At 42.0% G+C, this 25003-nt stretch overlaps 2 protein-coding genes across 3 annotated transcripts in view; one reads left to right on the top strand and one right to left on the bottom strand.

The window, feature by feature from the left end:
• Window positions 1-13793, top strand: part of elovl2 (ELOVL fatty acid elongase 2) — a 35773-nt gene extending 21980 nt beyond the window's left edge. Inside the window, exons 4-8 of the mRNA XM_063207204.1 lie at window positions 5067-5144; window positions 5901-6072; window positions 6439-6563; window positions 7227-7361; window positions 12332-13793. Coding sequence (XP_063063274.1) covers window positions 5067-5144; window positions 5901-6072; window positions 6439-6563; window positions 7227-7361; window positions 12332-12469 — 648 coding nt within the window. The 3' untranslated portion in view covers window positions 12470-13793. The remainder of the gene's footprint in view (window positions 1-5066; window positions 5145-5900; window positions 6073-6438; window positions 6564-7226; window positions 7362-12331) is intronic.
• Window positions 13794-14105: 312 nt separating this feature from the next.
• sycp2l (synaptonemal complex protein 2-like) overlaps window positions 14106-25003 on the bottom strand; it is a 36689-nt gene continuing 25791 nt past the window's right edge. For both annotated transcript variants that reach the window (XM_063207202.1, XM_063207203.1), the window contains exons 27-29: window positions 24624-24682; window positions 18320-18377; window positions 14106-14534 (exon numbers count right to left, since the gene is read on the bottom strand). In XM_063207202.1, coding sequence (XP_063063272.1) covers window positions 14493-14534; window positions 18320-18377; window positions 24624-24682 — 159 coding nt within the window. In that variant the 3' untranslated portion in view covers window positions 14106-14492. The remainder of the gene's footprint in view (window positions 14535-18319; window positions 18378-24623; window positions 24683-25003) is intronic.

The raw sequence follows: 25003 nt of genomic DNA, 5'->3' as shown, positions 1-25003 counted from the left end.
ATGGTTCCCGCTGTCCGCGCCAATAACGTCCGTACGAAACAAAATGTAGGGCTACGCTGTTTAACGTTGATCGTGTGCTGTGCACAACCATGCATATGAGCCTTTGATGGTGTACACTGTATGTATTTTCCTCAACACTTTTAACCAAAGTGTGATGGCGTGCAGAAGTTGGGTTGTCAGAACACCACAGGGGCAACGTCACCTGTCAATAATCTGTATTCTGCATTCCAATTGGTTACTCGCTTAACTCGCGTCGCTCGAAGATAAAATAAGTTTATCTCGGAACCCGCCCACATCGCATCGCTTGTACTCTCCTCGCCTACTCGCCAGCGAGACTCGTAGGAACACGTAGACATTCTATTGACTTCATCCGCTGAGCGAGTAACTAGCAGCGACGTGTGTGTACGGGTGTGAAAAGGCTTGTTTATGCCTCGAGATCAGCGTCACTGCATCATGATGCAGTGAGCCGCGCAGTTAACGGAGTGAAGCCCCCCCATCACGCAGGTACTCTGGGGCACCTCCCCGAAATTGTGTCTCGACGCAGGGAGCGACGGCGTGAAAGGGCGAAAATAGGTCTCTGATTGGTCCACTCGACCAGCCTGCTCTGTCCTCGAGTCGAGAACAAGCGCTACTTCCTTGTTCTAACCTTCGTCGGTCTACGGACTGTGAGCTCTTCATTAAATAAGTTGCCCGTGCTTTGTTGTTTGATTTATTTACACGAACCAAAGACAACACGTGCGCTTGCAAGTTACCACGCTGAAGTTATTTGGACAGTTGAACAGTGGTTCCGAGGACGAGGAAACATTCCGCTTCGTCCTCGACAAATGAGCCACTTCTTTGTTCCAAACTACCACGGTGGATGCCAGTGCGATCAAACATGCACGTGATATAAAGATGTAATGTTTCATTTTCATTGTCGTCGAGTCTGTGAAGCTACAAAAACAACCGACACGTCTATTTTACTCTTTGTATTGAAGGCAGTTTGAGCGTGGAATGCCATCGCGCAGACCGTGCTTCAAAACAGGGCATAAACGAAAATTAACTGCATCATGGCTGCGTCAAGCTCACTCTGTGGCACAAGTAGGAAGCATAACGCGCCTACTTCAAGACGGTAACGTTTGCAAGCCTCAGTAGATTAGATATCGCGTTTCATGCATTTAATCAGACATCAGCGCATTCGCACAGGATTAGAACCAGTTTTACTGCCGGTAATTTCTCCAGACTGCAACAGGTGGTAAAACTCTCGGCGAAGTTTACCGATATCGCCGCTATCTTTACATGGCGCGTTCAGACGCGGTTACTTTACCACAATTCTCCTAACTAGTCCCGTCCGAGTAGGCCTAAGCATTGTTTTAGGGCGTTGCTCCAAAATGTTTTCGCTGTGTTAACGCAGCAGTGTTCAGATGCATCGACATGTATTCAGACGCATTACTATGGGCTCTGATGGGAAACCAGCTGGCAATTGCTAAATTTGTTCATCTGGGACAAGAGCCAACATACATATGTACTATAATGCATCATTAATATATTGTGTGGATGGATGGCACGTGACGACAAATCTCAACAGTGCCTGAGTGTTTACCCCTCACATGTTTTGTTCTTTCTCTGAGATGTTTCAATGTAATCCCAATTGGTAATTTCTATTACCAATGTCCTGAGATAAATTACATCAGGCTATTTTGGCCTGGAGTTCCCAAACTTTACTATGAGCCCTCCACATACAGGTAGATACAGCCAAGCCCCCCCTGACATGGGACGTGCCACACTTTTTTTCTGTGCACCCAGTCTCACACCTTGATAAAGTTTGTGTATTCCTAAGACCATTTAGGTACTACAGAAAGCACAATAAATAAATATTGTAAAGAAAAAAATATTCCTTTGGGATTTAAGCCTATTTTTGGTTTATTTTGGCTACTTAGGTCATTCAATTCATTTTGCTATATTTTCCCTGCCAATCTGCCACGGCCCCCCTGGCATCCTCTCACGCCCCCCCAGGCGTCCCCAGGCCCCACTTTGAAAACCTCTGCTATAGGCTACCCCATGTCCATATAAACTGGTCCAGTCCGAGTAGGCTTCACTCACACACACCAGAGGCATCGCCACACAAACAGAGCCTACTTCTCAATCTCTCTGTCTCTCTCTGTCTCTCTCTCTCTCTCTCTCTCTCTCTCTCTCTCTCTCTCTCTCTCTCTCTCTCTCTCACACACACACACACACACACCACGTTGGGGCCTAGAGAGCTCAACAAGTTTTTTTTTTTTGGGGGGGGGGGGGGGGGGGTATTGAATCGAATCGTGAATCGTGAATCGTGAATCGAGTTTGGTAATGAAAAAATCTAGATTTTTTTTTCAGGGTGAATCGCCCAGCCCTAGTTGGTGGTCCAAGAGAGGTCGTCGCTGATGTGCACTCCAAGGAACTTGGTGCTGCTCACTCTCTCCACAGCATCACTGTTGATGGTCAGTGGTGGCAGTTGTTTTTGGACCCTCTGAAAGTTGACAACAATCTCCTTGGTCTTGTTGACATTCAGCAGGAGGTTGTTGTCTTTGCACCATCTGGCCAGCAGGTCTACTTCTTCTCTGTAGTGAGTCTCATCGCCCTTAGTGATTAGGCCCACCAGTGTTGTATCATCCGCAAACTTCACTAGATGGTTAGTGCTGTGGGTCGTTGTGCAGTCACGTGTCAGCAGCGTGAACAGCAGGGGGCTGAGAACACAACCTTGCGGAGCCCCCGTGCTCAGGGTCAGGGTGCTTGAGGTGTTATTCCCTACCCTTACTGCTTGTGGTCTCTGCATCAGGAAGTCCAGCAGCCAGTTGCAGAGGGAGGTGCTGAAACCTAGTTTGTCCAGTTTTCTGATGAGTTGTTGTGGTATTATGGTATTGAATGCTGAACTGAAGTCAATGAACAGCATTCTCACATATGAGTCTTTATTGTCCAAGTGGGTGAGGGCTGGATGGAGGGCAGAGCAAATTGCATCCTCCGTGGATCGCTTGGCTCGGTATGCGAACTGGTAGGGGTCCAGGGTGGGGGGTAGGGTGGCTTTGATGTGTGACAGGACTAGCCGTTCGAAGCACTTCATGATTATGGGCGTCAGTGCTACAGGACAGTAGTCATTGAAGCATGATGGTGATGATTTCTTCGGCACGGGTATGATGGTAGCAGCTTTGAAAAGTGATGGGATGACTGCTTGCTCCAGAGAGATGTTGAAGATGCCTGTGAAGACATCCTTCAGCTCTTCTGCACAATCCTTCAACACTCGGCCAGGTATGTTGTCTGGGCCAGCTGCTTTGCGTGGGTTGATGGTGGCCAGTGTCCTCTTCACACTGGCAGAGGACAGGTACAGGGGTTGATCATGGGGGGAGGGGGAGTTTTCTGTGGATGAGTGTCATTTTGTGACGGCCTGTAGAGAATGTCTCAGCACTCAACCCAATTAGGCCCCACCCTATCTCATAATGATGACTGTTTGTGTGTGAGAGAGAGACAGACAGACAGACAGACAGACAGATACAGAGAAAGAGAGCATAAAAAGCAGCTGAATACATTTTGGCATGTGTTTCCATCCATGTGTTTACATAAGCATAGACAGTAATGAGTTTCTCGATTTCTTACTGTACTGTGGGTACCTATGTTTTTTTCTATGTGGCAGCTTTTATAGTTCTTTTTTTGCCCGACACTGAAGAAGGTTAACCCCGAAACGTCTGACGGGCAATAAACCATAAAACTAGGAGTGCTGTCCTGCTCGTTATTTCGCAGCTTTTATAGTGCCATTACCACAATGGCAAGGACCAAGTTGTAATGTGGACTGTCTAATGTTGTTTTGGGGTAGTACTATGGTGGTGAAATCTTTTCAACCACTAGTATAGTGTTGCACTGTCGCAGTGTTACAGTGCACTGGAATGGTGTGCGCTATGACTACGAGGAATATGGCCCTTAATATTTAATCTTGCCTATGGTACCTATCAATAGAGGATATGCTGATGTGTGTCTTATTGTACTATGCTGGCTGCTAAATCAATGTCCCCCTGTGGGACCATTAAAGTTAACCTTTAGCCTTTATGAGCAGCGGTGATGAAATACCTCAGTGATTGACCCCCTCTTATGTATCCTCTTCCAAGAGTCTCCTTACACAGTAGAGCATAGACCCCTTTACTGGCTGTAAACAGATATGACGTAATTTGGCTGTGTGCACATCTTTGGAGCACGATCATGCACCGTTCATTTGTAAAGAAACTAGCCAGGTTTGTCTCCAAAATAAGACAACGCATGGTCAGGCTAACTTCAGATATGCAATGGGCGCCACAGACACGGACATTCCTGATGATGTCCTATGTCCAGTCGGTACTTTAATTTCTTGAACCACAAACATCTCCCACGCTTCTGGAACAGCCTCTTCCCTCTCGAAATAGCATAACAAGTGTACTTTTCAGAATCTCTATTTTTATCAATGCACACACTTCAGGCCGGCAGTTCTCTCTTTAGCGTCTGCACTGTCTGTTTGTGTGTGTTTGTGTCCACAGCCAGTTTACATACAGCCTCCCCACTCCCTATTTCACCCATGCTTGCCGTTTCCCTAGGGGCGTTATTCTGAATGGAGTCTGCACTCCTTCGTTGGCGCCCCTAGCGTGCAGTACCACCCGAAAGTGTGGAGTCTCTCGTAATACCCTTGAAACCTCTTTGGTCTGTTTGAGTCAACGATGCGCATGCAGTCAGTGATGATGTGAATTCTGAACGAGTCAATTGGGTGTTAATATTCCAGAGTATGTTACTTATACAAACTCCTGATAGAGTATATATAACACTGTGGAGAGTGAAATTACTCAGTACAACAGTGGAGTCAGAAGTCAGTGCAGATTTTGCAGATGACCAGCGTAATTTCGAGTCTACAGCAAGACGAATATCCAGGAGCCACCAGTGTTCAATATTCTTTCACATTTCAGTGTTGGTCTTTACAAAAAAATGAATAGAATTCACCTTAAACAGAATAAAATTAACACTGTTGAGTAGGACCAAATTATATATTGAAATGGAGTTCATTTCAACTCATGATTTCCTGTGTACTACCTCCACAGCTTGTCTCGGCATCGTGGGCAGGTGGCTACAATCTCCAGTGCCAGAGCCTCACTGATGGAGGAGAGGCCGACATCAGGGTGAGTTGCAGTAGGCAATGCTCAAACAAAAAACAAAAATGATAGTAGCCGTTGGTGTGATGATTATTCTGTCCTGTTGCTGTCCCAGGACATCAGTACACTGACCTGAGACACAGAGCTGCTGTCCCAGTACACCAAAATGGGGAGTGTGTCTATGTTCCCACAGCCCAATGGTCCCACATCACTAAGACTTTTTTTTAAAGGCTCAATGGTCCTGCAGACCAATGGTTCCACTCAAAACCATTCCCTAAAACCCAAACTTATTGGAATCTTATTGGAATAACCACGCTCTACCCATAAAAGTAGAGATGGACCAAAATCTTTCCCTAACCATAACCGCAGTGGAATCATGCCTTAACCTAAGTAAGTACACATCAACAATGTAATACAACAAGATACCTCTGTAGGATCAATTGGCCTAATACTTTAAAAAAAAAAAAAGGTATTTGTGACGTGGAACATAGGGCTGACCTCCCTAAATGCTGTCCTGTTTAATGCTACAGGTAGTTAATGTAAGCTAATTCGAACGCCTTGCTCATGCTAGCTAACGTTAAGCTACCAAGGTTACGCTCATGGCAATGTATTAGCTTAGGATAATACTACTTGCTCAGGGGCACCTCAGACATAGAGTGAGATGAGGAAGGATTGGTAGGGTTGGATTTGAATGTGTAACCCTCTGATCAAAAGCTCATCTCCTTAACCACTAGGCCACGGCTGCTCCAATAGTACCTGGACTCTTCACCTTCTCTCCCCCAGGTAGCCAAAGTGCTGTGGTGGTATTACTTCTCAAAGCTCATCGAGTTCCTAGACACCATCTTCTTCGTGCTGAGGAAGAAGAACAGCCAGATCTCCTTCCTGCACGTCTACCACCATGCCTCCATGTTCAACATCTGGTGGTGCGTGCTCAACTGGATCCCCTGCGGACAGAGTAAGAAGGCTTTAACAGCAACTAAAAAAGTTTCAAATCATTGTTTCAGTTCCATACACTTTTATCTCCATCAGCTATGGCTTTACTACAGTAGGCCTACATTTGAAAGCATTATCATTCAAGTTACACAAGATTCACAATTTTACGTTCCCCATCATCAAATAAAAGCCCTCCAAATAAAGAAATGAGGAAAATCCCCCCTCACAGAGGGTCAGATAGGGTGCTAATTTGGCACAATTATATTCATAGCAATGCTGCTTACGTACACATACATATCACATCATACATATCCTCATGCATTGACCTATTTGGTTCATCTGTTGGCTCATTCGGTACAGTGACTTGTTAGGTCCATTTATTTTACAGGTTTCTTCGGGCCAACGTTGAACAGCTTCATCCACGTGCTGATGTATTCTTACTATGGCCTCTCCACATTCCCTGCCATGCACAAGTACCTGTGGTGGAAACGCTACCTAACACAGGCACAGCTGGTCAGTGCATACTTTGATGAAGGTGCTACAAAAGGTTTAGTGATAGTCCTTGAAATCCCTTGATGTTGTCTTCAAATATGTCACTCATTTATGGTATTTTGACTTCAAACCCCATTTAATCTGTTAGTCTGCATTCAGCAGCTCTGATTCATAAAATATTATTTATGATACTTTAAAAGCATGTTATGCTACTCACTTCGCAGTACAGTCCAGTAGTAGCCTGTCCTGTAAAGGCAATGATACACGAAGTAACTTTTTGAGAACTGTTGCTGGGCAACATCATGATTGTCTTCATTTGGTAATGGAATGAAAGTTGTTGGTTGCTAATTCACGTTCATTTGATAAGAATGTTGTGTAATAAACAATGTAACCACTATATAGTACTGTTGCCTAGACACATTGTTCAAAAAGTTGCCTCATGTTACATTGCATTACATTACATTACATTGCATTTGGCAGACACTTTTTAACCAAAGTGACTATCTATCATCACCTTAAATGCTTGGCTGCCCCCTTGCACGGGTGAGGTGTAAATGCAATTTTGTTGTGTGCAGTGTGCAGTGAACACTTGTGTGCTGTGGAGTGCTGTATCACAATGACAATGGGAGTTGGAGTTTCCCAGTTGGGCTTAAAAAATGCATGTCTTCCTCTTCACCATTCCAGGTCCAGTTCTTCCTGACCATCACCCACACCCTCAGTGCTGTAGTGGTCCCATGTGGCTTCCCCACCGGATGTCTACTCTTCCAGACCAGCTACATGTTCACACTGGTGTTCCTCTTCATCAACTTCTATATCCAGGTAATTATTATCTTTATTATTATTACTTGTAATCAGTGCTCTAAATTATCACCAGCCAACCAGCCCAATTCTGGTGAAATGTCAGTTTGGCTGGTAGAGAAGACCAACTTATTAACTGCGTTGACCCATTAGTGAGTGTGTGTTTGGCTAGTTGGATGACATTCTGTAAGCCATTTTGGCTAGTGATGAAAAATGTAGAGCCCTGCTTGTAATGTAATTACGCCTGTGACACACTTCATACAAAGCACAGTTTCCAACAGTTCAGCAGAGGAACAGAGGACAGAGATGGATATGGCAAGCTTTGATGTTCTTCAGAGAAGCTCACCATGTTGACTCTCTTTGTTAACTTCTGTAATAATATGTATTACTTGTAATACAGTGTAATTCTTACGTAAGCAACACAATTCAAACGAAATACAGCTTCAGCAGTTTGGCAAAGATACACAGGACATACACATGGTAATCTTTGCTATTTGTCCAGGGAAATTGACCAGGATGTTGTGGAGAGCTCCACTAATGCTCTCCGAGGTTCCCAGGGGAGATAAACGGCCAGGCTGGTACAATAGAGGACGGAAAGGTCTATTGAGTGTTTAAGCAGGAGAGTTCTCCTCCTTCTCTCCTCTGTCACAGTGGAGATTAATTTTCACACAAGAGGCTATAAAATATATATGAAGGGACATTCCATTTATCAAAGTACAAGCGGCAGAATCCCACAATGTAGGACAGCCGATATTGAATTTCACAAATTTCTGTTTTTGGATAAAGGTGTCCTCTGAAAATATATTTTTTAATGGTTTACCAATGCTATGATCAATGTAGGCTAACTAGTGATTGATATAATGTGGCTGGTCAAAATTGAGTAGAAGAGTCATTTGCAGCAGGAAGCTCTTGTACGAGAGCATAACTTACATACATAAGATGAATGACCACTGATGAATGTGGATTTCAGTTTTACGGCAGGAAAGTGGGTCTACCCTTGTGGCTCAGAGTGAAACGCATCAAGCTGATGAGCAAGATAAAAGCTCCAAAAACATCTAGGAAGATGGAAAAATGACCGCCATCCATTATTGAGCACCATTAAGTTAATACATTTTAGGCCCCCCCCAAAAGAGGAAATAGGTTCATTTTTTTACTTCTTTTTTTACAACATAGGCCATAAAAACATAGGTACAACAGAGAAGGGGAGCAAGCCATGCAGGCAAGCAGAGATAGTCTAGGCAATGGGTGCAATATAATGGGAGAATCGCTCGGAAGGTGATAAAAGCGTGAAACTTGGCACAAATGTTCATTAGGACATGCTTATTAATTTCAGGGGTGGAGCCACTCAGAATTCAGCGTTGCCTAGCAACGGTTGCTAGGTGAAGCATCTTCCTTAGCAACCAGCATCAGAAATACAGTTCCCAGCAATTTTGTGGTGTTATGAAGTTTAAATATTGACTCCTTGCCCTAATATTACTTAATATCAGGGGTGGACCCACTCAGAATTTAATGCTGCCCAGCAACCGTTGCTAGGTAAAGCGTCTTCTTTAGCAACCAGCATCAGTAGTACAGTTCCCAGCTATCTTTTGATTTTATGATGTCTAAATATTGACTCCTTGCCCTAATATTACTTAATATCAGGGGTGAAGCCACTCAGAATTTAATGTTGCCTAGCAACCGTTGCTAGGTAAAGCATCTTCTTTAGCAACCAGCATCAGTAATACAGTTCCCAGCAATTCTGTGGTGTTATGATGTGTAAATATTAACTCCTTGCCCAAATATCACTAAATATCAGGGGTGGAGCCACTCAAAATCCAATGTTGCCTAGCAACAGTTGCTAGGTAAAGCATCTTCATTAGCAACTAGCATCAGTAATACAGTTCCCAGCAATTTTGTTGTTATGTCTAAATATTGACTCCTTGCCCTAATATCACTAAAATAATGCATCATAATGCTTCAAATACTGCAATATGTATGATTATGACCTCTCATAATCAATGAACTTTCCTGAGCAACAAACATCAACAACACAGTTTTTAATCAGTTCTGTGGTATGATATGTGTATCTTGACTTCGCTATACCACTGTATTAATACATTAAAAGGTTATATAGCAAATGGGGCATTGTGATTCCTTTGGTGTCATTCTAGAAACCACAAAGCTTTGCAATTATGTGAATATTATTCTCACTTAAGTTCTTCTTGAACACATTTGTAGTAATGAGGGGCTTTAAGTGTCACTTCAAGTAAGGCCTCTCTTTATTTCACTGCATTTTACATGTGCCTACTGCATACTGATCATTCAGAGCACAAAATTACAACTTTGGAAAGAAAGATGCCTGCATGAACAACATCATTTGCCTGTGTTGTGTCAAATGACAAAGTGATTATTGACATGCATACCCAGGAACTAATTATAAAATCCTAAATGGATTATGTGTTACAAATCATTTAGACAACTGTAACATGTTTTCAAAATGAATGGAGTCTGTCTAAAATTATATGGTTTAATAGCAGCAGATTATAGTCATGAAATGCAAAGAAATGTTTTTCTCTTAACCAATAGTTGGTTAGCAGTTGGTTACAATCATGGGTACTGTTTGCCTATTACTGTATTAATATATGATTACTTTTTGTATATTCCAAATATCCAAATTTAAAACTAACAAACTATGTATATGCTGTTACACTAGTGTGGACACACTCATAATTCTTGTGATGAACAAAATTTTGCTTTGTGGATTTATAAAAGTACTCTAACTCAGACTGACTGAATTTTGCCTTCAAGTCACATTGTCTATGTATTGATGGTGTATGTGGGCCAACTGTAATACAAATTTGCAAAGATCTTGCGGGCCTAATGGCCGAAGTGGTTCCGTGGGCCAAATTTGGTCCCCTGGCCTGAGTTTCACATCCTTGTCTTAACTTAATTCTTACAGTATTTACACTGAACCTTTATCAAATGGAATAGAAGCGCTGTACTGTTTCTCTATCCAAAAACCTACTGACGTACCATTCTATCATTAACCTGATTATTGCAATGTGTGCAAAATATACAATTTCACTGCCAAGTGCTTAGCTTATGTGATGCATATTGTTACAGTCATCTTTCTGTGCCAGTTAATGACAGTTCCTGGGGCTCAAACTCTCTTCAGCCATATATGAAGGTGTGGAAAACACTCTTATTAACCTTATCCTTACTTAACCTTAACCTTAATGGGCTGAATCTAGACAAAAACAGACAATCTGGGTTTGAATGAGTGCTTAAGCCACTGCTGCCTACACTACATCAGTTGTGTTGTCTTAGCCTGGGAAATCCTATGTTGCTTTGCACATTCCAGTCTGAACAGTTTGCATGGATTCTATCCCTCCGCAAGGCAACTAGATCTTGGGGGCCAATCAGCAAGTGGGGAGGGGTGGAAAGATGATGACGTGTATTACAGTACTTGACAAACGGAAGCTTTCAGTTTGTTTCAATATACAGTAACTGACACAATTGGCTATAATCTACATATAGACCAAATGATAACACTTAATGATAACAGCAAATAAATGGCCGTTAGCAATCACAAACCACTCCTCTCTATGAGAAATCAGTAGGCAGTCTACAGACCATATGAAGGCTTTATTTGCAAAACGGTGTATCTCCATTTTATAGAATGTTGGGAAATTGACATTTTTGTATTGGGCATTCCATTGAAATGCATTGCAAAATGCATTTTATATAGCTCGAAAAAGTATGTTCTCAAAATATTTTAATGGTAAGAATTCACACATGGGTGATATGACCTCTGACCAGTCATTTCCAATAATAAAATGCAAAAGTCAAAAAATGGAGATACACCGTTTTGCAAATAAACCCTTCATATCTAACTTGTGCTATGGTCTGGTGTGAACATATTATCTGAATTGTATGTGTTTTACTGTCAGGAATTTGAAAGTGTAATTCCTAAATGTTGTATGTTGTCAGGCAATTGCCTTTTTCTTTGGGTACAGGAATAGCAACTGTAAAATTGTATGAGTGTTTAAACTCTCTTTAATTTAGATGAGCACAATACAAGAACGAGTTAGAATGGCAAGAATAACAAAGAGGAAATTATCTCCGATATTGAAGGTATATCAACTCTTTAACCATTATTGCAGTGATATTAGGACAAGTACTCTAGATTCAGACATCATGACACCACAAAAGTGCTAAGAAACTATCAGTGATGCTGGTTGCCAAGGAAAATGGTTTGCATAGCAACCATTGCTATGCAACATTGAATTCTGAGTGGCTCCACCCCTGAAACTGATAGACATGTCCTAATGAACAAGGGCAGACATAAGGACACCACAAAAGTGCTAAGAAACTCTATCTGTGATGCTGGTTGCTAAGGAATATGATTTGCCTAGCAACCGTTGCTATGCAACATTGAATTCTGGGTGGCTCCACCCTTGAAACTGATAACCATGTCCTAATGGACAAGGACAGACATCATGACACCACAAAAGTGCTAAGAAACTCTATCCGTGATGCTGGTTGCTAAGGAAAATGCTTTGCCTAGCAACCGTTGCTATGCAACATTGAATTCTGGGTGGCTCCACCCCTGAAACTGATAAGCATGTCCTAATGAACAAGGACAGACATCATGACACCACAAAAGTGCTAAGAAACTCTATCCGTGATGCTGGTTGCTTAAGAAAATGCTTTGCCTAGCAACCGTTGCTATGCAACATTGAATTCTGGGTGGCTCCACCCCTGAAATTGATAAGCATGTCCTAATGAACACTTGTGCCAAGTTTCATGCTTTTATCACCTTGCGAGCGATTTTTTCACCCATTGCCTAGACTAAGAGCACTTCCTCCACATCTTGGTCAATGGTCAGTTGAGCTGGACAGGACTGGGTTGGGTGGATGGGCGGATGGAGTAGCCTACACCACGAGCTCCCTGTTATTCAATAACCCTGAGGGATGGTCCATTTTCAAATGTGCTCTCTTGCTTTGTTCCAGACGTACAGGAAGCGCACTCCCCGGGATGCGGGAAGACGGCCCGATGCAGACGTCAGCTGCTCCAGCAGTCATGTAAATGGCCATTTCGCCCACGTCAATGGCAGCACCACAGAGAAGCAGAAGCAGAAGGCTCATTGACCTTGTTGCTCCCACAGGGGTCAAATGATTGTATCAACCCTAAATATGCTGAGAAAGGAATACTATAGCAGGGATTACGTTTTCTTTTTTGGGTGATTGTATGTTTAGCGCACTTTGTACTTGATTGTTATTTTTATGTACGTATAGTTTCTTTTAATTCTTAAGGTTTCGTTACACAAAAAATGGCTCATATTGTTATCAGCGGGAGAGGTGCTTCCCACTTCCTTCAGGGCATACAGTAAATACACTCCTTTGCACAGTACAGGCGGACATCTTGGATTGATGTAGTGAAAACTCCTTCCATGTACAGTATTCGTGCCTCCTGTGTCCTCAGAGGCAGTTCCACCAATAGAGACTCCAAAAGTCATGCTGCTCCATGGTACCCAAGATGGAACAATTTAACCAACAGCAGTCAAACAAGGTCTCTCCCTTGACTCCCATTCATTGTGTTTTGTCCCCCCTCTTGATATTAGATCCCATGGAGAGGCATTACTTTAAAGGTGCACTGTGTAATATTTTTAGTAGTTCATTTACATAATTTATGTCACCCGTTCACAAATGTTTCCTTTTTCACAAATACTTACCATCATATTTTTAGTTTTCATAATGACTGGGAAAATTGCACTTTTCATACATGAAAAGAGGGAACTTCATGTCTGCCATTTTGAATTTCCAGAAATAGACATTTTTAGCAGCACAATTTCCTGTACTTTGGTTATACTAGTAAATATTAGCTTATTACTATTCAAAGAAAAGATCAAACTTGGCAACAGGTAGCACAATTCCAATGAGCAGCATAGTTGCAAAACGCACTCTGCCTGACCACCATCCTACACAGTGCACATTTAAGGCCCTCTCCTATCAGAGCATCCTGGGGATATGCTGATGGTGAATTAGAACAAATCTAAAACAAATACTGTATGTGGAAGGATTTTCAGTTTCTGAACCTGGTATGTTGGCCTCTGTCAAACTGAAATTGAGAGGTTTTATTGCTGAACATCACTACTACTATATCCACTGCTGAGCACTAGGATAGTAGCCACATGATCATACACAGAGCAATGTATTTTTATGAACATTATGAAGCTTCTGGTTAAATTTCACAAAAGAAATATTAACTGAGCGATGCATAAAAGGTCCCGTATGACATGACATTATGGGTGCTTTCCAATATGCACACTCCCGTCCTCCACTTGTGCTTGTGGCCTCGCCCCGCCTCCTGGCCCAGCCACCGTGGAGAAACCAATTAAGTTTCCCAGCTGTCAGCCTAGCCACAACAATTTTTGGGAGACCGTTTTTCATTCACCATCCCAATTGCAAATGAGAAAATGAAATTAGAATTGCGCTTTTGCAAGATATTGAATTAATTTTCCATTATCAGTGAAATCATCATGGAGGTCACAAGCAGGCAAGTGAGGAAGGAAGTCTGTATATTGGAATCCACACTATATATTAAAACATTATATCCATCAGCGAGTCTTCATTCAACTAAAGTTGCCTTAGACACACAACACAACCCCTCCCATCTGATAAAGGGCAGATGAATTTACAAATGTTTCCAGAGGTCTTAGATTTCAGCTGTGATAATATAAATATATCTTGTAACAAGAATTCTTTTAACATTTTACAGAATCTCTTCAGTGTTTTGTAGATTTTTATTATTGGTCAATAAATTGATTATAAAGCAAAATCAACAGATGTCCTCACTAAGACAGTAAAATAAAGTATGTTGAACAAAAAACTAATATGGATCATTGGTTCTTTGTAAACATTTGAAGTGTAGTGCTATGTACAACTCTCACTTCGAAATGTCCACAATTCTCACTGTAAACACTTTTCATACAGTACGTCATTGAAAATCTTTCAGTTAATGATTCAGTGCAAGTTATATTTAATGTTTGTTTACAAGTATATTTTTTTAAATCCAGACAAGCCTACATCTGATAACTAAATCCATGTCTCCAGGGGGTAGTGTAGAGGTTTTAGACGTTGTAATCCAGTCTCCAGCGGGTAGAGTAGATGTTTAGACGTTGTTGTAATTCAGAGTTTCTTGTTCCATTTGGTCCTGTATTGAGGCGATTTAATTAAGGTCACAAAAAAGCAAGACAGTATTATTTGCCAGATTTCAGAACACCTAAACTCAGCGGCAAGTCAGGAATGATCGATATTTTACACTAATTTTACATGGTAGAATGATCTGCGTGTGCGTGTGCGCGTGTGTGTGTGTGTGTGTGTGTGTGTGTGTGCGTGTGCGCGTGTGTGTGTGTGTGTGTGTGTGTGGTGACATGTCATTTCTCCGACGCTCCATTGTTCCGACCTCTCAATAATCTGACAATTTCCCTTTAGCAAGCCAGATTACAGATATTGTAGGCCGAATTGTGAGGCTGAAGCAGTAGCCTGGACTAAATAATAATACTAATAATAAAAAAACACATTTGTTGCCGCAAGGCTACAACAATTAGAAATATAGCTGCAAGCAGCAATGCGGGGCCAAGCAGTAAACTTGCCAAAGTCGCCACGGCAACAGAAGGAACTGCAGCGCCCCCCTTTGGCCCAAATCTCGCCAATGTTGGGGTGCATTCCTTGGAGGGGAAAATGGGGAGAGAGACGGGGAGGGTCGGCAAAGGACCTGGGCTGGGAATCAAACCCGGGTGAGCCGCATGATAGACGAGTGCCCTACCGGTTGGCCATGGCAGGGCCTGTGCTGCCCTTGATTTATATTGAGTAACACATTTCCATTTCCTCTCAAATTAGTCTATAACATATCAGCAAGTAATTTCTATACTTGAGAGGCTTGCTTTCAGCAGAGCAATTATAATCCTATGTGATCATTCTATTTAGTAAAATTGTTTATATGACATACAATATTATGGAAAAGAATCAGGAGCCTACTGAAAATAGATATGTCCTTGAAATCCTAAACATAAGAATCCTATAGGCTGCAATGCAATGTTGCCCAGCCTTTTGAGACTGTTCTGAGGAATTGGTGTACATAGAAGTAATGTGTGTGTGTGTGTGTGTGTGTGTGTGTGTGTGTGTGTGTGTGTGTGTGTGTGTGTGTGTGTGTGTGTGTGTGTGTGTGTGTGTGTGTGTGTGTGTGTGTGTGTGTGTGTGTGTGTGAAAGACAGAGGAGCCGAGAGAACAACAATGCTCTCTCTCTCTCTCTCTCTCTCTCTCCCTCCCTCCTTCCCTCTCTCTCCCTCTCCCCTCCCTCTCCCTCTCCCTCTCCCTCTGTCTGTGTGTGTGGGGTGGGGGGTGGGGGGGTATGTGCAAGGGCTGGGGCAGTGGGGCTTTGGTTGACACTAGAGCAATAGCAGAACTACGCACACACCTAAGCTCTCGTCTCTTGTGTGTCCAGAGACCCCCTGCCGAGAATGGTGTCAGTGAACGTGCGCAGGTGCCGTTGGCAAAGGGGACAGAGACATGAGAAAAATCCCTCCATTCTTTCCACAATTTTGAATGGCTGCTGTGAGCTGATAGTTTTCTCAATCGTTACGAAAATCCATACCTGGGTGCAACATAGTGTGAAGATGACCTGTGTACCAATATTTTGAAAATTGGGAGTACGGTTCAAAAGCTACAGGCAAAAATGTAGCTAAATTTTGACCTGCTGGTGGCGCTACAGAGTTTGAGCTGGGGATCTGATTTTTTTTTGTGGTAGGTCATGGGATGGACTACTATGTGTGTAAAAAATCCCAGCCTAATTCGACAAACGGTTGCTGAGATATGACCTCACTTCCTGTTTTGCCACTTTTACGACAATTTTGATTGGCTGTCACGGCTAAACGATAAAAGATATCCAATATTCCTTGAGACCCCATGTGTAGCTCAGTCCAGAGATACTATATACCGAGTTTCGGGCAAATTGGTCAAACATTGCGGGAAAAATAGCATTTTTATTGAATTTCACAAAATTCTAATTTGCAGGAAAAACTATACACGCAGGGTACAATATCATCACTAGTTCTCGGATTTGTCCTGGGCCAAGGATTCCAGGGATACAAAGTTTTTGAAAATTGGACCAGCGGTTCAAAAGTTACAAGCAGAAATGTACCTGCAACTTTGACCTGCTGGTGGCGCTAGAGTGTTGGGGCTGGTGACCTATAAATCACTGCGGGTAATGTTGATGCTGCCTCGAATATGTGTGCCAATTTTCATAACTTTCCTATGTACGGTTCTATGGGCTGCCATAGACTTGCAGAGGGAGAAGAATTTTGACTGGAGTCAATGAGGGAACTAAAACACTAGGGGCCTTCGCCAGCTTCGCTGCTTGGCCCCTAAAAATACCAATTAACCAGAGACAATCATGCATAATTGATGGAAATAGCCTCAAATGTTTCCATGTATTTTAGCTCACGGACCGCAACCTCTAGTTGCAGGTTGAAAACCCAACCATGCCCTTCGAATCATTTAAACTCATCAGTGAAAATTCCTCCAAAGAGATGTTTTAGCCAGAGAGACTCCTATAATCTGTTTTAGCAGTAGTTAGACGATTTGACAGCTCAGAACAAGGAACCATCAGAGAAAGAGTTCCCTGGCGGGCTTGCGTGCTACAGCTTTCTCTTGGACCTCTATGAAGCAGATCATCATCATCATCATCATCATCATGCCACTGCCCCCAGTGACAGTAAACCAATAATTGGCAATGCTGGGAGGAGAAGAAGCCCTTTGGTTGCCATGGCATTGGACCTATGCTCTGATTTCACCATGGTGACTTGGAACAGTCACGACTTTAATCAGTTTAACAGCATGCATGGGGCTTTCAGCTGACAGCTCTGCAAGAGCCAAGTGTCTCAGCTCTCTGCTCATCCGCCTCTGAGGCCTGTTGTACAGCGTCTTTATGAGGCATTAGCAGTACCATCCATGACATCCAATTGATGGTGATGGCACAGCACTTTGTGGCTCACATTATAGCAAATGTGTGTAGAAGCTCCTGCAACAATCAGTAATACTGTAGTACTGTAGCAAAATAGTCTAAACTACATGACTAAACATCATGTGAAAGATTATTACAAATAGACCTCACATCCCTGTGGAAATCTGTTTTAAATTACTGTGCAATGTTGAGTTGTTGACATCTGGGGCTGTATTCAAAATAGGAATTAATCCAGCAGCATGAAGGGGTCACATGTGCTTCCTTCAGAATCTGGCAAACTAAAACGTAAAAAAAGGAAAGCATTTATTCTAGCTGGACAGCCCTGGTGCTACCAAGAGCCATCATCTTTCTCTCTCTTTCAGATCATTGCTTGTGTCCTTGGAGCGGGCCTCTACCTGCTGCGAGCAGTACATTTTGGGGGGCCTAATGCCCTGTGGCAGTGTCTGGGATTGATTTTGGGTAGTTTTGCAGCCCAGCCTTGCCTGGCTTGACTTGACTTGACTTGACTTGGCTAGCCTCACGCATGTTGATACTTCTTTGCTGTGTGTGTTGTTTGTCAGACATCACAGTGTTGGATTTCAAGGGCAAGTGTCAAAGCCAACAGTGAAGAAGTTAAGGGGGGAAAAGGTTCTGGAATGTTGTGGCACAGATATGGCTGACTGTTAGGCAGGCAGGCAGGCAGACACACATGTTGCATCAAACAAACACTGCATAAACTGAAAACTGACAATGGAGTGGAGTGGACTCAATTACCCTGGCATGGGCCTCACCGTCTGTTTACATTAATGTGAAATATAATACATGAAACACAATGAGAGTATATACACATATCAACAAGGCAAACGAATCATCACAGCAACAATGCAAACTACTGTACAACTATCACATGCTTATTTAATTGGATTTCATTCAGAATGCATTCCCCATGGTGGGTTTTCAAGATTTTAAATGGATAAAAAAAGTCATACACATACCGTTCCTTGTGGGCCGAGCTGTGTTGTAATGCCATTGCAGATGGTTAATGAGCCCAGTCTGAGAGAGAGAGAGAGAGAGAGAGAGAGAGAGAGAGAGAGAGAGAGAGAGAGAGAGAGAGAGAGAGAGAGAGAGAGAGAGAGAGAGAGAGAGAGAGAGAGAATGTTAACAGGCCTGAGACAATGAACTATGCATCTAGTCAGAGGGAACATGTCTTTCTTCTCCTCTGCCTACCTAAATTACAAGAGTATGTTTTCAGTAGTAAATGCTTAGGTAGGCCTGTTTTGCAACAACACCAACAAAAAGTCAGGCTTGTTGAGCTTACAACACCAGCAGACTGACACCAGCTACACCACCATGAAAAGGGGTGACATTTGTTTCAAGTCAGAAGCGTAAAGCGTTAGACAAAAAAGACAAAAAAAGAATGCATTAAGTTTTAAAAAAATGTTTATTTTTTGTAATAACTTCATGGGGTGCCTTCGCCAATACAAGGTCTTATTTTCACCCTTTTAAATGGCAAAGGTTGACTACTTTTCTTTTGACAGACACAAATAAGGTCACAATGCAAAGTTGCCACGAGCAAAGAAAATGGAATCTTGTACAAGAACGACAACTAGCTGGTGTGGCCAGGAGTGGCACTGCAGCTATGTTATCGCAGCCAAGTAAATAATGAATGGGTGCCAATGGGGCTGTACGCTTCTCTTAGAACTATCTGCCCGTGTGATTTTTTCCCTGGAAACAATGAAGTCGCGTTCGATAGATATGAGTAAGTGAAAGCATTTGCCGACACGTTTGCATCTTGTCAAGTGTTAGAATCGTGAAAATGACCCTTATTTCAACTATAGCAATGACATAACACGTGACAATCGACTTTACGGCACTACGCCATTTGTTTTGTAGTTTTAAGTCTGACTTCAGATGTCGATGTGTTTAAAGTTATGTTAGGATTGTTGCGGACACCTGTTATTTATTGCATTTAAGGTGGTGGAAAAGCGGCATGTGTACATGGGGTAAAGGAAATGACTGCGCTCATCCTTAAGAATTTGGGCACCTTCAATTAACATGTTGGACGGTGGTGGGGGTTGAGGTGTGTGACCGTAGATGTCTCTGCTAGGAGGATCAGTCAGAGTACGTCTCTCGTCAGCTCTGGTCGTGAATAGTCGCAGAGATTCCTCAGCCAGCAGGTATTAGCCGAATGCTAGCGTGTTGCAGGACAAAACTAACACGTCTTTGGGAGAACAAAGCCATGTCAGGAACCTTTAACTTCACTTCTAATACAACTTCCATGATAAGGTACAGAATGTGCACACATCTTTACAAACCAGAGAACAGAATCGTCACAAATCCCTGCTGAGCCATTTAGCCCAATAGGCTCCCATTCATCTTTTACTTGGCTGCGTGCGCCAACGGGGCTATAATAGGAGCCAATGGCAGACGCCTATCTCATAGCTTAGAACATTTCTGCCACGAGTCTTGACCATTTCCTCTTTGGGATTCAGCAAACGGGCAGGTGACGGGCTTCACTGCACTGTACCAAAGAGGGTAGATACTTAAGACTCACACTTTTCCGGGTTCCATGTGATGTCAGGTGAACGCCCTTTTAGGAGACCTTTGCTTAGCAGACCTTTGGACTCTTACAGTTGAGAATCAATGGAATCCCCTCAGCTCTGTAGATGGCGGTAGCGCACATCTTGTGCAAGCCACCATCAAATATCAAAAAAAGAGAAGAAGGAGGAGCGGACAATGCCCCCTTAGGGTGGATGGCGTTTGGATCCTCTTTCTTTAATCACGTTCTTTGATGGCCTGATTATCATCTACTTTCAAATCTCTTCGAGACCTGGTCTGACCAATAGCATAACAATTAACATTTCCCTAACGGTATGATTGTCGTAAAGCAAACAACCAAGGGAGGCGGGTCAAAGTGGGAGGAGTTCCTGATTTTTCTGGAGCTCAGAAATTATATTTGTATTGATCCTGGCCTGACTAGAAGCAACGCTGAAGGTGGCTACTAGTCCGGCGGATTAGACACACAAAAGGGCCTAATCATGCACTTTTGAGTAAAAGCATGAAAATTGGTACACATATCCTTCTCGATATGCTGATTAATATTAGCGTTGGAGGCGTCGCGAAAAATGAAGAATTTTCAAGATGGCCGCCAAATCCAATATGGCCAACTCAAATTAATGAAACTACCTGACACGTTGTTGTAAAAGCATGAAAATTGGTACATATACTGTACCCTTCTTGATATGCTGATTAATATTGGCATTGGAGGCACCGGAAAAAAATGATGCATTTTCAAGATGGCCGCCAAATCCAATATGGCCAACCCATATTAATGAAACTACCTGACACTTTGTAGTAAAAGCATGAAAATCGGTACACCTGTCCTTCTTAATTGGCTGATCAATGTTATCGTTGGAGGCGCCACGAAAAATGCTGTATTTTCAAGATGGCCGCCACATCCAATATGGCCAACCCATATTAATGAAGCTACTGTACCTGAAACTTTGTTGTAAACCTATGAAAATGGATGTCCAGTTACTTCTTTATATTCTGATTAATAAAAGAAATGGAGGCATTGCAAGAAAGTTTAATTTTCAAAATGGCCGCCAAATCAAATCTAGCCAACCCATATTAATGAAACCATTGATGAATTTAACACCCACGTTGTAGTAAAAGCATGACAAACTGATACGGATTTACTTCTTGATATGCTGATTAATATTTGAAATGGAGGCATAGCAGATAAAACCCGAATTTTCAAGATGGCCGCCAAATCAAATGTAGCCAACCCATATACATTAATCCTGCAGGCACATTGTGGGATATACAGCAGAGACGATTCCTCCTTGAGTACAAGGGAAGCGCCGCCTCCTGTCCAAAATCACGGAGAATAGTATGTAAACGAATGCTTTACACAACTTAATAACATTGCTATTTCAGACCCATCTCCATAGAAAATGCATGTGCTCAACTTAGAGATGAAACCAATCTGTAATACGATCCCGAGGCTCGCACGAGTTTTTTTCCGCTCAAGACAACGCAAGCGAGTCGAGTCTCAATGGACTTCAATGGCATGTGGGATTGTATGCTTTTTCAATGGAAAAATGCTAAACGGTCATTGGCTATTGCCGTGAATTTTTTTAGATTTTGAGACTGAGCCTCACTGGGAGTGAATGGAGAAGAGAGAGGAGGGGGGAGGGACCGGAGACTGGAGCTCCGACTTGTGATTGGGTGAACCCTGTGTCAGTAGGCTACAGTAGTTGATTTCATTTCGAAATGCGGATATGTTATTAATTTGACTGAGAAGTTTCGTCGTGGTAACCAGTGGGGAAGCTATTCATTGCGGTGTACTCCAGTTTTGTGTACATATTCTTGTAAACCTAGTGTTGCGAATAAAGTCTTAATAGTGGCACGTCCTTATCCTTTTTAATCTCCCAATTCAAAAGTTGAAGTTGCCTACTTTTCGTTAGGGCTAGCTTGCAAGAAAGCTAGAGAGCTATGCAAAATGCCAAGCATTGTGGATTAAATTCTGGCGAATTCCAGTCGTCCTTATGAGGAGAAAATGAATATCAAGGAGCAGAGCAGAGCACTGCCTAATATTGACTTGGTGAAAAAGGTAGGGAAGAACAACCGTTTCTTTTGAGCTTTCGTGGTGTGGTGTCTGACCAACTGGTTAACTGCCAAGTCCCGTGAGTGGCGAGTCCTTGTTTCCTACTGTGTTGGCAATGTCTGGTCAATAATTAAAGATTTTGCGACCTCTAGTGGTAAGTTAAGCCGTGCACCCAGTAATGAACAAAGACAACGAAGGCAAACTCAATCATATAATTATGTGGCGGAGGTAGGCCTAATGATAATAATAATAATAATAATAATTTTTTAAAAAAATGTCCCTATGAATAGGCTACAAGGGGGATAATGATTAATGATTAACACATTTGTTTCAACAAGAGTCCTTTAGTGTGTGAGGCCATATGTGGCTCAGACCAATGTAAGATGTGTGTCAAAATTGACCCCCCCTAGCCGCCCCCCCCCCTTTTTTTTTTGCGTTCTGGACATATTGTAATTGAACAGCCTCCCCTGTTTGACAGACTACCAGCCGCCACTGATATACAGTACCTCTAGCAGTTAGTGACGACTTCATAGGCCTTGTGTTTAATATGCCTCTCATGACCACAAATTCAAAAGGGTCAAGATTTCAAGGTTGCTAGACAGAAAGTTCAATTGATTTGTCAATTCATGGACATGGTTGAAACATGGTTAAGAAAAGAAACTAATAATTAATTACTACTTCTAGCTGTACTTCAAGGTTTTCAAACGAACTGCAATCCTGTCCCATGCATGTTGTATGGGTATGTCTTGCCTGGTTAACACCAGTTGATCTCACAAGTGAGATACTCTGAAGGTTACATACCGGTATGCAATTTCTGAGGAATGGAATCCATGCTGTCTTTCAGATCAGAAAGTGTGCAAAGCAGCATGGGATTCCACAGGTGGTAGTATATCCTATGGCCAACATCAATCAAACTGCCAACAATGCCTAATTAAAACATACACACAAACTTTGAATAAATGGTGAATGGCACAGTTGGTGCAAAGTCAACTCTGGGTATGTAAATTTGAGTAATCTTGAGTGAAAGTTTACTTGTACAGTATTAGGATTCATTTTTTGGCTATAATAATGGTGTGCAAGATTTGGCTTATGGTGAACCCCCATTTCTGTATTTGTAGTTCAAGGTATGCAAACTATGCATCATATGCAAGGTGAAGTTGATAAGATTTGATTTAACCCCCATGTTGAGGGGGGACAAGATTTTGTTTTGTTACCTACAGTACTTGAATGAAGGTTGTGCACATTTATTTCAATGATAAATGGCTCAAATCCATTGAAAATGTGACTAAAATATTTATTGACTCATCAAAGACTACAAATATGTTTCTACTACAAGTACAGAAAAATGTATACTGAGATAAATATAGGATATGTTATGCCCATATACATCTATGGGTTGGCCATATTTGATGTGGGGCCATCTTGAAAATTCTTTAGATTTTTTGATGATGTTAATACAATAAAAAGATACATGTGTTTTCATGCTTTCACAGCAAATTGTGCCCTGGTTTCACTAATGTACTGTAACACAATATGTAACACTACATATCTATAACATTAGTAGGGTAGGGTTTGATGTTTCGAAATTAGGCTATGTTAGTATCACTTCCAGAGTAATCTTTTTTAGGACTATTACTTGTGTGTGTGTGTGTCTGTGTGCGTACACACACTTCTCACGTGAACCCTTCTACATTATTATACATATCAATAAGTATATGTGTGCTGATTGCATGCTCCTGCTACAAAGTGCATGGTGATTTCACTAATAAGGGTCAAACATGTTTGATTTGTCTGGAAAATTCCAAAAATTTAATCTAACATTAATCTGCACATAAAGACGTAACTGTGTAGGCTACCAATTATGATGCTTTTACCACAAAGTGCCCGGTAGTTAATATGGGTTGGCCATATTGGATTTGGCGGCCATTTTGAAAATTCTGTGTTTTTCACATCTAATAATCAGCTGAAAAAGAAGGAAATGTGTAACCATTTTCATGCTTTTACTACGTGCATAATGGATTCACTCATCTGCTATACAATTCCTGTTATATGGGTTGGCCATATTTCATTTGGTGGCCATTTTGAACATTTCAATTTTGGTTTTACCCAACAATTTCATTTCTAACATTAATAGGTACATCATAGAGTATGTATTTACCAAATTTCAGGCATTTATGACGCAGTGCATGATGATTTCTCACTAATATGGGTTGGCCATATTGGATTTGGCGGCCATCTTGAAAATACAGCATTTTTCGTGGCGCCTCCAACAGTAACATTGATCAGCATATTAAGAAGGACATGTGTACCAATTTTCAGGCCTTTACTACAAAGTGTCAGGTAGTTTCGTTAATATGGGTTGGCCATATTGGATTTGGCGGCCATCTTGAAAATTCATAATTTTTCGCTACGCCTTCAATGCTAATATTAATCAGCATATCAAGAAGGATATATGTACCAATTTTCATGCTTTTACAACAACGTGTCAGGTAGTTTCATTAATTTGGGTTGGCCATATTGGATTTGGCGGCCATCTTGAAAATTCTTCATTTTTCGCGACGCCTCCAACGCTTATATTAATAAGCATAGGAAGAGGTATATGTGTACCAATTTTCATGCTTTTACTCAAAAGTGCATGATCAATTCACCAATCCGCTGGACTATACCTCTTTGACAGTACCCTACCGTACCTGTTCTGCTGGCGCTCACAGAAGGACCTCACAGCCTGGTACTCGGTCCTCCAGAAGGTCTGCAATGAGAATTCAGCATTGGATTGAGCTGTTTGGACAGAAGCAGTGACTAGTGAATAATAAATACAGCATGTGCAATATTCACAAAAAAGAACTCAACCAACCCCATTTTATTCTGCTTTGAAGACAGTCGTATATCTGAATAAATCCTGCCTGTTTACAGTCCATGTCCTGTCATTACTCTACAGTATGAAATCTTATCAGTGGGGAGAACACTGTATTTTTCCTGGAAAAGGATCACACTCAATTCCAATGTCCTCTCTCCATACTGTATGTGGTAAACCGGTCTCATCCTATAATTCAGGGCAAGGCAGACCCAT

The sequence above is a fragment of the Engraulis encrasicolus genome, chromosome 9, assembly GCF_034702125.1.
Source record: "Engraulis encrasicolus isolate BLACKSEA-1 chromosome 9, IST_EnEncr_1.0, whole genome shotgun sequence".
NCBI classification, from domain to species: Eukaryota; Metazoa; Chordata; class Actinopteri; order Clupeiformes; family Engraulidae; genus Engraulis; species Engraulis encrasicolus.
This window is presented reverse-complemented; position numbering and strand designations above follow the sequence as displayed.